The sequence below is a fragment of the Dicentrarchus labrax genome, unplaced genomic scaffold, assembly GCF_905237075.1.
Source record: "Dicentrarchus labrax unplaced genomic scaffold, dlabrax2021, whole genome shotgun sequence".
NCBI classification, from domain to species: domain Eukaryota; kingdom Metazoa; phylum Chordata; class Actinopteri; family Moronidae; genus Dicentrarchus; species Dicentrarchus labrax.
The window spans coordinates 22783810-22799464 of record NW_026136702.1 but is presented as its reverse complement, the minus strand read 5'-3'; the positions used below and the strand labels follow the sequence as shown (position 1 = coordinate 22799464).

Here is a 15655-nt window from a genome sequence, read left to right as displayed (position 1 = left end):
AGAAAGCACAAAAACTCCAGGCAAGAAATTAGTAACATGCATTAATGGGACATGAATATGAACAGACAGGGAGAGGAAGACAGAGGAGCTCAGCGCATCACGGAGAGTCCCCCGGCAGTCTAGGCCTATAGCTGCGTAACTATTCCACAGGGCACATTTACAACACCTTCCAGCTCTGCCATGGCCACCGGAGCGGATCGCAGCCATTCTAGGAAATGCGAGAGACGCATCTCTGTGCGTAGCATACAAGGCTAGCCGACCCACTCGCTTCAAGCAGCATAGAGCAGATCATACTGGCAGGAAGTCAGACGCAGAAACAGCATAGATAATCTGGTCACTTTTCAAAATAAAATTCAGCACGTTCATGCTAGATCAATATAGTGGCATCAGGTCAAAAATCAATCAGTTGGAGGCAACACGCTCTGAAGACGCTCGGAGCCAAACCGTGAAGCAATGTCCTAATGCCGTGCATGATGAAATTTGGATGGTTCAGGGCATCTTAGGTCTACTCTTAAATGTTGTAGGTGCTATGGTTAAACCCTTGTTACACCAATGAATGCTGCCGCTGTGTTCAAGGACCACCAAGCTGTGTTGGTGCAACCGGTTGAGTTTTGGCTATCCAAATTCAGAATGATCAAATATAATAAATAGGGTTATTATAAAAGTTATTCAAACTCTTTAAATAATTTAAGTGGTTGGGGAACGGACAATCTCTATGGGGTTTTAGGGTAAGTGCTCTAATGGAAGTGCAAGAAGTGTGTAGGACTGCAGCTCTGCCACCTGGTCTCAGCTCTAGGTCAGGGTTTCGGTTCAGAAATAAACTTTAGATTTCTAGATAAGAGAGCCGTTCTGTCCAAAGTGGGATAATGCCATCTCTCCTAATCAGACCAGGTTTTCCCCAGAAAGTCTGCCAATTGTCAATTATTGTTCGGTGGACACCACCTCTATAGCCATGTCATCACTGGTCAGATTGGGCAGGGGTCCAGAGAAAACTACGGAGTGGCATAATTACAGTAAAACATTTATCCTTAGCTAGCAGTTTAAAAATAAGATTCAACGTCGCCCGCTTTGGCCCCAGGGATGCATTTAACTGTGGTCACTGGTGTTGCCAACTTCACGTTTCTGAGAGATATTCATATCTCATATTCAGATTCAGATATTTGATCAAATGTTTTTCTTTTAAGTAAACCTTTGATGCCAAAACTCATTTCAATTATTCATATTTTTTTATAATTTATTAATTTATCATTGCCAGGCTCAAATAAGTTCCTGGCCCGGCCTAAGTGTTAAGTATTAATGCCGGGGACCACCTCCAGGTTTGAGCCAGTGCCTTGGTCAAGGGAAAATTAACCTAGCATACAGGTTTTAATGGTGGGGGAAACCGGAGCACCCGGAGGAAACCCATAGGGAGAACATGCGGACTCCACACATTTGAACCCAGGACCTTCTTGATCTGAGGTCCACAGGTGGTGATGGAAGGTGGCTGGAATCTGGGTTGCGCTGCATTATTGGAACCAGGGGTGCTGCTGCATCTCCTCAAGTGTGGCGCGTTCTTTTGGATTTTCAACCAAACACTTCTCCAGCAGATCCTGGCATTCTAAGAAGAGAGAGCAAAAGAAAAATGAGGAAGTTGGAAGGAAAAGCTTTGCACACCATTAGTACCAAAACTCAGGTACTGTATTGACACCAGCATTGTCTTACCTTTGGACACTTCCAGCAGCTCACTGATAAAGGCAGTCTTGGTGTGGAGGAACTCAGCGGTGGTAAATTGCTTGTATCCATCCAGCACCTCATACAGCAGCGTGCCCAGCTGCCAGACTGTGGTGGGGCCGGCTTCGTATCGCCCCTGCTTGAAAAATTCTGGAGGGGCGTACGCAGAGGTTCCTATGATACAGAGGGAGACAGAAAGAAACAAAGGAGTAAATTAAAGTCACTCCAGGGATCAACAGGAGCAGGAGCAGAAGCAAGGCGTCGTACCAGAGAAGCCGGGGTAAGGTCCCTTCTTCACCAAGCAGCCACATCCAAAATCGATGATGCGCACGCGAGGGACATCAGAACCGGTCTCCAGAAGAACATTTTCTGTCTTGATGTCCCGATGGAAGACTCCCACGTTGTGCATTTTAATGGCTGCCTCTACCAGCTGTATCATGATGTTCTGAGAAATAGATAAAGACAAAGTTAGAGTGGACTGAACGAGGGACTGTTGCTGGGACGTTCCCATCACGGGACAATGTTGCAGAATTCACACACAAATGTTCCTCACAGTTCAACACATATAAAGTCAATGCTAAGACACAAGTGAATGCAAATTTGTCTGTAAAAACAATCCAGAATTATAAAACTTATTATGTTAGTAATTAGGTATTTATTAATTATTAAAGTCATTAGTTACAACTTAGGAACATAAAGGATTATTACAAAGTAATAATCAAATACATAACAAATTAGATTGTTATTGCTTTGGTTTGGACCAAATGAAAAAAGCTGATGGTGTGATAGCGACCTGAAACTCTCTGCTGAATCTAACAACATTCAAAAGTAGCAGCTTTAAGGGAACACCATACACTGACACAGAAACATGCTCCAACCAGCTTCATTACCTTAGCCTTGTCTTCCTCCAAGGGACCGTTCATGTAGTTGTAGAGGTCCACAGAGGGGACTGGTCTCTCCATGACCAGGAGAACCTCCTGGTCAAGATTGAACCAGTCCAATAAGGACACAGCTGCAGATCGTGGGGCACCTGCCGCTCTCAGCATCAGGAGCACTTCAGTGGGAACGCTGGTTTTCTTCCCATTGATGATCTAAAGGAAAGAATACAGAATAGAATTAGTGTGTGTGTGTGTGTGTGTGTGTGTGTGTGTGTGTAAATAACAAGGATGAAGTTCAACAATGACTTTAACAGTTGGTGCTGAGACATCAGATCAAATCACTAACCATTGAGCAATGCTCCACATCTGCCTTGGGGATGTGTTTTATCGCCACCTACAGGACAGAATCAGCAGTACTTTGGTTAGAGCAGGGAGTAATGGTGGTGTGTGTACGTATGATGTAAGAATATGAACGTAATACTTACTGGTAAACAATCCCTTTTTCTGATTCCAGCATAAACTGACCCGAAGCCTCCTTCTCCGAGCTTCCGAAGTTGCCGATACTCGGCGTCGAAGTCTGTAACACACACAAACACAGATTCATGTTTTACTAGATTGATGAAGAACATTCAACCAAAGCCTGCTGTGTTTAAGGCTGGACACTGAAATCAGTGGTTGTTAACCTTTAGTAAAATCTTCCTCTGTTATCTATTACAGCTGAAAATTCTTCATGTGTTTTTTTTATTATTAAAGTTTGCTTCAAATCACAAAAGGAATATTTTGACATTTTGGGAAAATAGCGCAACTTTTTCTTCTTCTTTCAAAGTTTGATATCACTCTCATGTCTGTACGGTAACATGAAGCTACAGCCAGCAGCTTAGTAGCTTAGTTTTAAGACTGGAAACAGGCAAAAACAGCTCGCCTGGCACTGTCCAAAGGTAACTAAAGCCACCTACCAGCCCCTCTAAAGCTCATAATTAACATGTTATCTTTATGTTTAATTAGTGCAAAAACCAAAGAGTAAAGAACAGGTTTTAGTTTTACTGGGGGGCTATGTGTGGACAGATACAAACAACACACACTGTTGTCTTTCACACTCAGCGTACCACTGCTGGTTCTCAGTGAGTCCAACGTGCTCCCGTTGGAGGTTGAGGGGCTGAGGGAGTTCTCCCTCCTTATCGTCCTGGGACCACCGGCCTCCTCCTCAGCCCCCACTGACACCTTGGTGGGTTCACCAGTGATGGTGTCAGTGTTTCCAGTCTTCTGCTTTCTTTTGGTCCCCCTTGGACCCTTAGCCTCCACTGGCACCTCACTGCGTTTGCAGGCCCGCTTCAGCCTTTTTCTGGGGGACTCGAGGTTTATGGAGGCCTTCCTCTTGTTCCTCGTCACCATGCAGTCCTCCCCCGGGCTGTTGTTTGGTTTGGGGGTGCTGCCATTGTTCTCTACAAAAGGGATACAACCAGTGAACATTGATTTGTTGATATTGATGGTTCTAGAAACTCTCTTTTACTTTCAACATTTCAACATTGTTTTCTAACGTTCAGTGTCAAATTTTTGACAACATTTGCACATGGCAAACTCTGGTCTCATGAAATGTGCTCTACATGCCCATCCACCATAATGACCTCAGCACCCTTACTCAAGTACAGTACTTGTACTTAAGTACAATAATTTTATACTACTTATCTTCACTTCAACTACACTTTTTACTCCAATGCATTTATTTAACAGCTACGGTTCCTAGGTACATGCAGGTTATGATGGTACATATTAGGTTGTTTAGGAGTGTATCAAATAATTAATATTAGCTTCATCTCAACCAGCTGTGACATGAAAAGCAGCTTCAGCTGTGGAGCTGATTTCGCACTCACCTGAATCGTTCTTCTTCATTGTTTTAGCGACCATGATGCTTTGTAAGCACGCTCAATACCAACGAGAAAATAAGTTACTGTGAATGACCAGAACTTGTGTTTAACTCTGCCAATATGTTCAGTGTGAGTGAATATGTATGTGTACTGTTCTGAGAATCATGAGTTCCATTCTTTTACATCATAAATAGAATACTGGCTTTGATGACCAGGGTTCCATTCTGTGACATTACCAATAGAATACAGACTGAAATAACCATGCCGACAAAGAAACTGACTATTTTATGTATTTTAAAACAAACGTTTTAGGCAAAGGGAGAGTCAAGATGAATCAATGTTTTGACTTCCACCAAAGACAAAGCACCATTGTCATTTCATATAGTGAATGATTATTATTATTATTATTATTTACATTATTATTATTATTATCATCATCATCTTCAACTTATTTTACGACGTGTTGTGTTAATAGGATCGACTAATTGAAGATTAGAGATAGAGACTAAGATAATACCTATACAGAAAAACTCCAATGTAACTGTTACAGCCCTTGTCGTATTATTGTTTTTATATTGTCTCTTCTGTGGTGTGCACTGTGTTTTGTCCCTGTTTTCTACAGGAGTGTGCGGCCTGTCTCGGTAGGGATCTTTGAAGGCTCCTTTCTGACTAATTACATGGGCTTGGCTGGGGGAGTGTCCGCTGCTGATTTTGATTTTGGTGGGTTTAAATGATTCTAAAATGTATTGTGTGTGTGAAGCTAATGCTCAAATACGATAACTCCGTTTAATCACGTTTTACATGCATTTAAGTCTTTTTATTGTGCAGTATTTACCAATTTTATAAGATCATGACTTTATATGTATAATTTATTCAAATTCAGAGTTGTGACATGTGCAGCAAACATGTAGCCTAAACTGCTGAATTTTGTAGACTATTGGGATGAGTGAGCGAAACGTCTAGATTTTAATATTAAACTTGATCGACGGCAAATACAGATAGTGTAGCATGAATGAATCTACACTCTGCCACAGCTGACAAAGTTCTCCACACCGCTAGGAGCGTGTAAACTCATACCTCAGACGGATTCATTTATAGGCTGGATGTAATTACACACATTAAAAACAACTATGACACAAGACTGGTAACATGAGGATTTTGGATGTTTTATTGACGTTTTCAGTGTTTTGTCACATACATTGCCATTCCCTATAGTCCTCACTTTATACTCTTACAGATTTGAGAACCTACTGGTTCCAGAGGCATACATAAATATTCATTATGGAGACATTTTTGTAAAGGTTTTTTTTTTTTTTCACACCAGAAACTATGAGCATTGAGCTCATCATCACAACCAGTCTCACGCAGGATAATATCACCTGTTAATCCAACTCGAGCGTCCTCCGTTAATGTTGCTTTAATGTTGTGGTTGCCTTTATAAACAATTTCATTTTGGTGTGTTTAAATTATTTAAAATAGTTAATGTTTCTAAGATGTATTGTAAAGCTATTGTTTGATTACAATATACGATATCCAAAAATGTCTTTCTTCGATGTAACATTATACTCGGGAAGGACTCAGAACCGAAACAACGGTAGCGATCAGCAGTTGTTAATGTCACCATGACAGTGAATAGTAGTTCCGTAGTGAGGAGCAGACACCAACATTATTGTTCCAGCAAAGTGTTTCTTTTGCAGTGTGTTGCAAGTCACCAACAAATGAATGTCATAGAAGTAGTCAGAATCTTTATTTCCTGGTTCGGCAATAAGGGGTCCTAAAAAGCCATGCCTATGCACATCTGCCTCAGTATCAGCAGTTAATTCAACGCCAGTTAAACTGTCACACCGGCCACAAAACACACAACAGTAACTTTTACCGAGTCATCCTCCTGCACTGAGATACTGGCAGCGGGGGTAAAATTGCTTGGTGATTCACGGCATAAACGTTGTGTGAATCTCTATAAAAAATATAAGCAGGGAAGGATATGGTTATAACCATAAGTAACCTTATAAGTTTGAAGTGCATCTTGCACGCATTTAACAAAAATTTAACGTTAACAAACAGAATAACTGTTACGTTAGCGTCACTGCAACAGGTTTTGGGACAGTCCAGAATTGTAGGCTACTGACCAAGGTTCAGAAAACAGTCCATCACGAAGTGGCTCGAATACACATATATTTTTTTGCTGACATTTCCATCAAATATAAAATGTATCCACTGGACTCCACTAAATCCTCTGAGGCTAGGACTCTATGTAGAGCTTTGTGCTGGGCTGTGCAGCCAAGAACAGAACAGTTAGCATACTTTTGCTCAGACATAATGCCCTCTTCCGCTCCTCTGCTCCTTAGCCTGCACTCTCGCCTTTTTATCGGGACAATGGCGAAGTGCTGCTAGGCAAAACCTGCGGTGAAAGTTCGCAATCAGGGACTGTGACACCACACTCCCTGCGAAGTCAGCATTGACTGCTTTTTCTCCGGTATTTTGACTGAGGCACCCCACAAAAAATGACTGAGTCATCTGTTTTCACACTTTGAGTCCCAAATGTACATAATCGATTAAAAAGTTGGTTTTATATAATATGTCCCCTTAAACATTTTAGGCCTTTTCAGATCACAGTCTAAAATGTTTCCAAACTCACTTCATAATTACAATGTTCATACAGTTCTAAAAAGTAATGTTTCATGTGTTGGACTTCTTCAAAATAAATTGAGTTGCGTTCAGTTATTATAAGTACATCTATTATGATCCATCTGTTTGGCAAATGTATTGTCATTCTGTTGTGACAGCTGTAACTTAAACAAGATCATGGACTTAGTGCATTTAAATGATATAATCTGGGTTTATTTTTTTTTCTGACAGCAACAAAGGTTGACATAGAATTCGCAGAAAAATAAGGCAACAGAAGACCACTTTGAAGGCCATGGTAGAAGAGTACAGAGTCCTTTTTCATTTTCATTCTAGAGCGCCTTAGAGGGTGGCAGCTCGACGCAACAGCTCCCCCTCCCCATGTTATTTCGCATTAAATCTTACTTTTTTCTTTATTCCTTCTTAAATAGCACTGTGTTTATTGATGTAAATAGACCGACAGTGTTGGTAGTTAGTTTTTTTTACTTTTTCTTAGCCTTAGTTGAACTTAGTTTTTAAACATAAACAATGTATAGGAATGTGGACACGATGACCACACAACAAAGCGCCGGAGGTTACTCACGTGAGGACCTCCTACGGTATCAGGATTTACGTGTCGCATGTCCAAGGGAGATCGCGGTAAAAAAAAAAAAAAAAAAATGGTGAGAAAAAAAAAAAAAAAGAGAGAGGGAGGAAAAATTTTTTTTTTGAGGGGGATTTGTTTAAAATTACACAAAATTTTTAATTGGAATACAGTTTTTATTGGGACCCCTGAAGAAAACGAGAAAGTCAGGAGGAGGGCTTGCTGTCTTTGTGAACTCTAAATGGTGTAACCCTGGACATGTTGTCGAGAAGGCAGAAATCTGCACGCCTGACATTGAACTGCTGGCCATAGGGTTAAGGCCATACTATCTACCCGGTGAGTTTTTGGCCACCATTGTCATCATTGTTTACATTCCTCCGTCGGCAGTAGTAGCACACACCTGTGACGTCACCAATTTTTTTAAAAGATTTAACCACCAAAATCTCATAGACCCTGACAAACTTTACCCAGTACGTCACCTGTAACACAAGATCTTGGATCTGCTGTATGCCAATGCAAAGGAGGCATACAGCGCCACTGCCCTTCCCCCTCTCGGCAAATCTGACCACTCCCTGATACATCTTAACCCTACATACAGGCCTGATGTTAGGAGGAGACAGTCCATCACCACCAGGACTGTGCAGCAGTGGTCGGTGGAGGCAGAGGAGGCCTTGATGGAGTGTTACAGGACAACCAACAGGGAAGTGTTCCAGGAAGACTACGGAGACGACATCGAGGGTCTCACTCAGTGTGTCACAGACTACATCAGGTTCTGTGAGGACAGTGTTATCCCCACCAAGAGAATTTGCTGTTTCCCTAACAACAAGCCATGGATTAACAGGGACATCAAAGCCCTGTTGAACAGAAAGAAGATGGTTTTCATGGCAGGAGATGAGGATGCCAAGAAAGACATTCAGAGGGAGCTGAGTAGGGCCAAAGACTGTTACAAGAACAAGATGAGGGGAAGCTGCAACAGACTAGCACAAGAGGGGGGGGGGGGGGATGAGGAGCATTACTGGCATGAAAAGGTCAGTAGGTTCAGTAGAAGGGACAAAGGGACTTGCCAATGAGCTAAACCTGTTCTTCAATAGGTTTGACTCACAAACCCCCTCCACCACCTCTGGAGTGTGCCATCTACAGAAGTTCTCTGATGACTCCTCTATTGTCGGATGTATCACAGATGATAGGGAGGAGGAGTACAGAGACCTGATTGAGAACTTCATTGGATGGTGCGACAGAAACCACCTACAGCCCAACACTGGAAAAACCAAAGAGCTGGTGGTGGACTTCCGGTGGAGCAAGAGGACCCCCTCCCCAGTTGTGATTAGGTTCCTGGGTGTGACACTTAAGAACAAACTGGACTGGATGGATCACACTGAGGCCCTATACAAGAAAGGACAGAGCAGACTGTTCTTTCTGAGGAGGCTCAGGTCACGTGTGTGTAACCCACATAACAGAGTGAGTTCCAGAATGAGAGAAAAAAAAGAGAACTAGAGACTATTGTCAATTTATTTTCACTCAGAGTAATGAGTATCACCTAAATAAGAGGATCTTTGATATCTGTGAAGAGATTGACAAGCCAGTGTTGACCAATCAGTGACTTGGATGCAGAGAGTTCCCGCCCCTTGCTCCTGTCTTGTGAGTGCGCGTCTGTATGAAGAGAGGAGCAAGAGTGAGCGGCCGAGATTGAGAAGAGAGACGAAAAATTGGATGGCAAAAACTGAAGAAAACCCTAAAACATACGGTTTACACTTTGTTTACGAAGTCCGTTTGTTGTTTAATGAAGTACTAGTGAAAAAACTAGTGTTAAAACGGGCATTAGCACAGTCGCTAGCCGCAGCGCTAGTAGCTGGAGCTAATAGCCGTTAGCTTTCACTGTGACTGTGACTGTGTTTCCTTCGCGCGCTTTGTCCGTGCTTTGTCTGTACAGCTCCGAGGAGCAGGTAAATTACCCAACTAAAAGGTCTTTTCATTTATTATAATTCATTTATGGCGAGAGCTAATTTATTCATGAGTTCATGAGTATTAAGTATTTGTGCCCTTGTTATATTTTTTTGGTTTTAGAAACTCTGCGGTTGTTTCGAAGCGCCGCCATTTTGTGTCAGTGCGCCCAGCCTGTAACGTGAGATCGGTGAGAAATTCATATTTCTTTCCAAATTAGTTTTCATGTAAATTCTGTATTAATTTGTCATTTGTACCTTCATTGGGCTAATTTTATGCATTTATTTGCTTACTGTAAGCTGTGAGAAGCTATTTTATTTACAAAAAGAGAAGTTATTTTACATTATGGATTATCCATATTGATTATTATATTGTGCTGTTGCAAATTTGTTTATTGAATTTTATATGCAGTTAATGTTAAAATGAAAGGTTACAGGACCTAGCAAAGTGTAAAGCTTACACTGTGATTTTAATATTTTGTGGTCATGGACACTGTCTGTCGACAGGTCAGGTTTTTTTGGTTGTTTGTTCCTGATGGACCTTCCCACCTGGATCAAAAGTGAAAGGGAAACAGTATCACCAGATACTACCAGTGGCTACTTGAACATATCCTAATTCTGCCACACCCTGTGGGTGGTAGGCCAACTGCTGCAAAACATTCTCACATTCAGTCCCCCAGATCAACACACACACACACACACACACACACACACACACACACACACACACATTCCCCCTTATGACTCTGACTTGACTTTTGACTTTTTGACTTCATCGTGTGGAACTGAGAACTGAGTGGCAGGATATTTTCCTGAAGAGTATTGGTTGGATGCAAAATTGATTGTTCTTTTGGCCATGTTATATAATTGAATTTGATTTAGATAGAGAAACTTGAATTGTACAAAAGTAATCGTAAATTCAGTTTATAATTAAGATTTTGATAATTAATGTGAAACTGAGCAATTGCAAATGTGATATTCTTTTTTTTTTGTGATTTAACACAACCAGTGTTATCAGTGTGAGTGGTACCATTGTTTGTGATTTTGTATGTATTTTTATTTATTTTTATTCTTTTTTACTTTAATACAAAAAGCCGGCATGTTCCCAAGTTCAACCTCTTGCCTCTGAGCTTAATTTAAGCATTTCACTGTGCTCCAGCAGTCGAACCTACTGGTCCATTATCTAGAGTAGTATTGCCACCTATTATTGTTTAAAGGGGTGTTACATGTGCACTCAGCTACTACGAATGTTCTACCAGTCTGTAGTGGCCAGTGTCCTCTTCTTTGCAGTGGTCTGTTGGGGTGGAGGCATCGGCACTGGGGGTGCCAACAAGCTCAGCAAGCTGGTGAGGAAGGCCAGCTTAGTGGTGGGGAAGGAGCTGGACAGTGTGGAGGCTGTGACTGAGAAGAGGATGAGAGGGAAGCTGAAAGCCATTATGGACAACCCCTCTCATTCTCTCTACACTGAGCTGAGACAGCTCATTAGCACTTTCAGCTACAGACTGACCCAGCCCTGAGCCTCAAAGCGGTTTGGAGACTCGTTGGTTCCATCTGCCATCAGACTCCACAACGCCACAGCACCCAGTACCTCCAACCCCCAGACGTCTGGTTTAAAACTCCTACCATAACGCACAAAGCTTTTGCACTATTTATATTTAATTTCTACTTGTACAGTTTAGTTTTAGTTTTTTAGTTTTAGTCAAGTTTAATTTTCTGCTCATATTTTGCACTCCATGTCCTACGTGAACAATGCATAGTGTAATTTCTAAAGATGCTATTGACATGAAATTTTCACCAGATGTCAGTAACAACCCATGCAATCCACACATGCAAAGAAATCAAACCATAGATGTCCATAAATTAAATTATGTGTAATAATGTGAAATGACACAGTGAAAAGTATTGAACACATGACGAAAGGGAGGCGCAAAAAGGCATGGAAAGCCAAGACACCAGCTGAAACCTATCAGTAATTAGAAAGCAATCCTGCCACTTGTCAGTGCAAATTAATATCGGCTGGTTTAGTCCCAACTGATGGCCTATAGAAAGGTGTCTCATCACCAAGGTGTCACACAAGAAACATCTCATGATGGGTAAAACCAAAGAGCTCTCTCAAGACCTTTGCAACCTTATTGTTGCAAAACATACTGCTGGCGTTGGTTACAGAAGGATTTCTAAACTTCTGAATGTTACAGTGAGCACTGTTGGAGCCATAATCTGGAAGTGGAAAGAACATAATTTCACCATGAACCGGCCACGACTAGGTGCTCCTCGCAAGATTTCTGACAGAGGAGTGAAAAGAATTATCAGAAGAGTTGTCCAAGAGCCAAGGACCACTTGTGGAGAGCTTCAGAAAGACCTGGAATTAGCAGGTACAATTGTTTCAAAGAAAACAATAAGTAATGCACTCAACCGCCATGGCCTGTATGCACGCTCACTGCGCAAGACTCCATTGCTGAAGAAAAAGCCTGTTGAAGCGCGTTTAAAGTTTGCTGCACAACAATTAGACAAGCCTGTGAAATACTGGGAGAATATAGTCTGGTCAGATGAGACCAAAATTCAACTCTTTGGATGCCATAATACTCAGCATGTTTGGAGGTCAAATGGCACTGCACATCACCCCAAAAACACCATACCAACAGTGAAGTTTGGAGGTGGGAACATCATGGTGTGGGGCTGTTTTTCAGCATACGGCACTGGCAAACTTCATATAATTGAAGGAAGGATGAATGGAAAAATGTACCAAGAAATTCTTCATAAAATTCTGCTGCCATCTACCAGGATGATGAAGATGAAACAAGGGTGGACATTTCGGGGTCATCCCTATGTTCCCCGGGTTCTATGTTCACCGCTAAGGTTAGGGTTAGGGTTCCCCAGTCCCATACAAAGCGGGGAACATAGAACCCGGGGAACATAGGTACGCTCCCGACATTTCAGCAAGACAATGATCCCAAACACACAGCCAAGGAAACTCTCAATTGGTTTCAGAGAAAGAAAATGAAGCTGCTAGAATGGCCCAGCCAATCACCTGACTTGAATCCAATAGAAAATCTATGAAAAGAACTAAGGATCAGAGTTCATAGAAGAGGCCCACGGAAACTTCAAGATTTGAAGACTTTGTGTGGAAGAATGGGCCAAAATCCCACCTAAGCAATGCATGCGACTAGTTTTTCCATACAGGAGACGTCTTGAATCTGTCATTACCAACAAAGGCTTTTGTACAAAGTATTAAATAAATTTCAGTAAGAGTGTTCAATACTTTTCCCCCGTGTCATTCCATTTTATTACACATAACTTTAATTTCTGAAATTATTTATTTTGGTTTCTTTGCATGTGTGGATTGCATGGGTTTTTACCGACATCTGGTGAAAACTTCCCTTCACTGAGAAAAATGGTGACGTGTTCAACACTACTTTTACCCGCTGTATCTACAAAGTAAAAAATACTGATACTACACTGTAAAAATACTCTCACAAGTAAAATATAATTTCAGTATAATCAGTAAAGTATACTTAAAGGATTAAAAGTTGAAGTTGTCCAATAATTGTAGTGAAGTAAAATATTTTCCTCTGAAATGTAGTGCAGTAGAAGAAGAAAGTAGCATAAAAAGAAAAGTGCCAGTACCTCAAATTTATACTTAAGCACAGTACTTCAGTAAATACACATTTCATCACAAGTATTCTTACATTAACCTCCTAAGGCCCAAGCTGTTTTTTTACATGCATTTTTTATTTCTCTTTGCTATTTGGGCTTATGGGAACCTAATTAGAATAAAAACAAAGTATCATCTTTTGATATGATGTACTTTTAGAGAAAAATTATGTCCACATATGTGGATTCATGGTCCGAATTTCCATAAAACACAATAAAGTCACCTTTGTGTAATAGAATAAAAAACTCTTTATTTCCACCTTGAACACAGCAGTTTTTTCCTGACTGTTTTTTAATGTATTAATAACACATACACACATATTTTTTGAACATGTTTTGAATATCAGTGAGTAAAAACAACATGGAAACATTGCATTTTTGCCCATTTTGGACAGTTAAAAATACAGTTTGGATCATTTGATATGCTGCAAACAGTTGCAGGATGACATTGTATGTCTGTAACAAAATATAAAACATTCAAAGCATTTTAAATGGTCACTGCTTTTTTAAAAAACTATTAGGCTACTACTAATGTGTTTTGAACATAAACAAAAATAAAAAACATCATAGTAGGTGAATAGCTCATGTGAAATTTTGCATTGGTAATGTAAAAAAGGGAACATGTTAAAGGCTGCGATCACTGAGAACTGAAGGACCAGGCCTGCTTACAGAGGCCCAGAGGTCACCTGATTGATTGACCTTCACAGAGTCTGAGAGGAGAGGAGTTGGAGGAGGAATGTGACTAATTGCACACTCACACTCTCTCTCACATACACACACACACACACACACACACACACAAACACACAAACACACACACAAAGTAATAATGTCACAAAATGTACATGTACACCTAGGAACATGTACACACCTTGAGAATCACTGCCATCACTTATGTGTGAAAGGCTGAGTAACAGTTGCGCTCAGCACAAGAACCCTTTGCTGGTCACACAACGCACTCGGGTTCTTCCAGTGCAGCCTAGTAGTCTGCAGCCCATTGCATTCTTCAGGCTGATCATCTCTGGGAGGTGGGCATTAGCCCTCCTGCGGACCGAGACATGGGGCAACTCTGTCACATGACATTTCACTCCCTGGTTTGAATCTTCTTCTTCTTCCTCTGACTGTGTCGAAAGGTCTGCATCTGCACCGTGATGCTGGGCCAAGAGGATCTTAGCCACTTCCATGCGGAACTGAAGGAACTGGATGGGTCTTGTCTTTGGTCCAGCACATATTGCATGGTCTTTGCGGTAGAGTAGCCAGCTGTTGGCTAAAGCCAGATCCGTGAAGTGCATTACCATCCGCATTGTCCACTTCTTAGTACGGGTGCTCATGCGATAGTAACTTATCATTCTATCTATCAAATTAACTCCACCCATCTTGATGTTGTACTCACGTACAATGCTTGGTCGTGAGACAGTGACATATTGTTTCACTTTCTTGTCCCAGCGCTGGCAGGTGTCTTCAGGCTGTGTACCATGAACAACAGACATCAGCAATACTGGTTTGTTGTCGTACCACTTCACTACACGCAACTTTCCATCTTCAGCGGAAACTTCTGATGAAGTACCTCTTTCTGCGTTTTTCATGGCTTTGTCACTGGGTAACTTATGATTCGCTCCAGCAAGTCGGTTCTTCATTATTGTACCAGCTCGTCCTGACGTACCACTTCACTACACGCAACTTTCCATCTTCAGCGGAAACTTCTGATGAAGTACCTCTTTCTGCGTTTTTCATGGCTTTGTCACTGGGTAACTTATGATTCGCTCCAGCAAGTCGGTTCTTCATTATTGTACCAGCTGGTTCTTCGACCTTCTCAATCAGTGAACCTGTGCCTTGATACAGCTCAAAGTCAAGCACCATGCCATCTGCTGTAGCACAAACAAAGTTCTTTATGCCAACTGGGTTTGGCTTCATTGGCAGATATTGTCTGCAAGGACAGGCTCCTGTGAAAGGAATCATCTGCTAATCAATAGATGCGCAATCAGGTCGATTCAGAGAGCAGCAGCCTCGCAGAATCCGATCCAGAAAAGGCCTCACCTTACAGAATTTGTCCAACATTCTCAGGTCTTCTGGCACATCATCATCAATAACCACTTTTATTGCTCCCCTCAGTTTGAAGAATCTGGCACGCGTGAATTTGTCAGTGATGGCAGTGATTTTTAAGGCTTTGGACCAGTACATCCTAATGGTTGGGTATCGGATGCAGGACATCAAAATACAGGCACCAAAAAAGTGGTAAACCTCATCTACTGTCATGTTAAGTGGGTCCCCACTCTTAGACGGTGACATAATATTAGAGCATTCTGCAATCATCATCATCAAATCTCTATCTATGTACTGTTCAAAATAGTCTAGTGGGGTCCAGCCATGTCTGTCTAGATCAGTTTCGTCCTGATGCTGATA

At 41.5% G+C, this 15655-nt stretch overlaps 1 protein-coding gene across 1 annotated transcript; it reads right to left on the bottom strand.

Annotated features, from left to right (window-relative positions):
- Nucleotides 1–1505: 1505 nt before the first annotated feature.
- On the bottom strand, nucleotides 1506–4493 carry LOC127379624 (serine/threonine-protein kinase pim-1-like). Its single transcript, XM_051429449.1, has 8 exons — nucleotides 4460–4493; nucleotides 3695–4030; nucleotides 3074–3165; nucleotides 2935–2982; nucleotides 2601–2801; nucleotides 1978–2155; nucleotides 1702–1884; nucleotides 1506–1597 (listed from the first exon to the last, which is right to left on the bottom strand). Exons 1-8 carry the CDS (start codon nucleotides 4491–4493, stop codon nucleotides 1506–1508), a joined length of 1164 nt encoding a protein of 387 aa, XP_051285409.1.
- Nucleotides 4494–15655: the final 11162 nt, after the last annotated feature.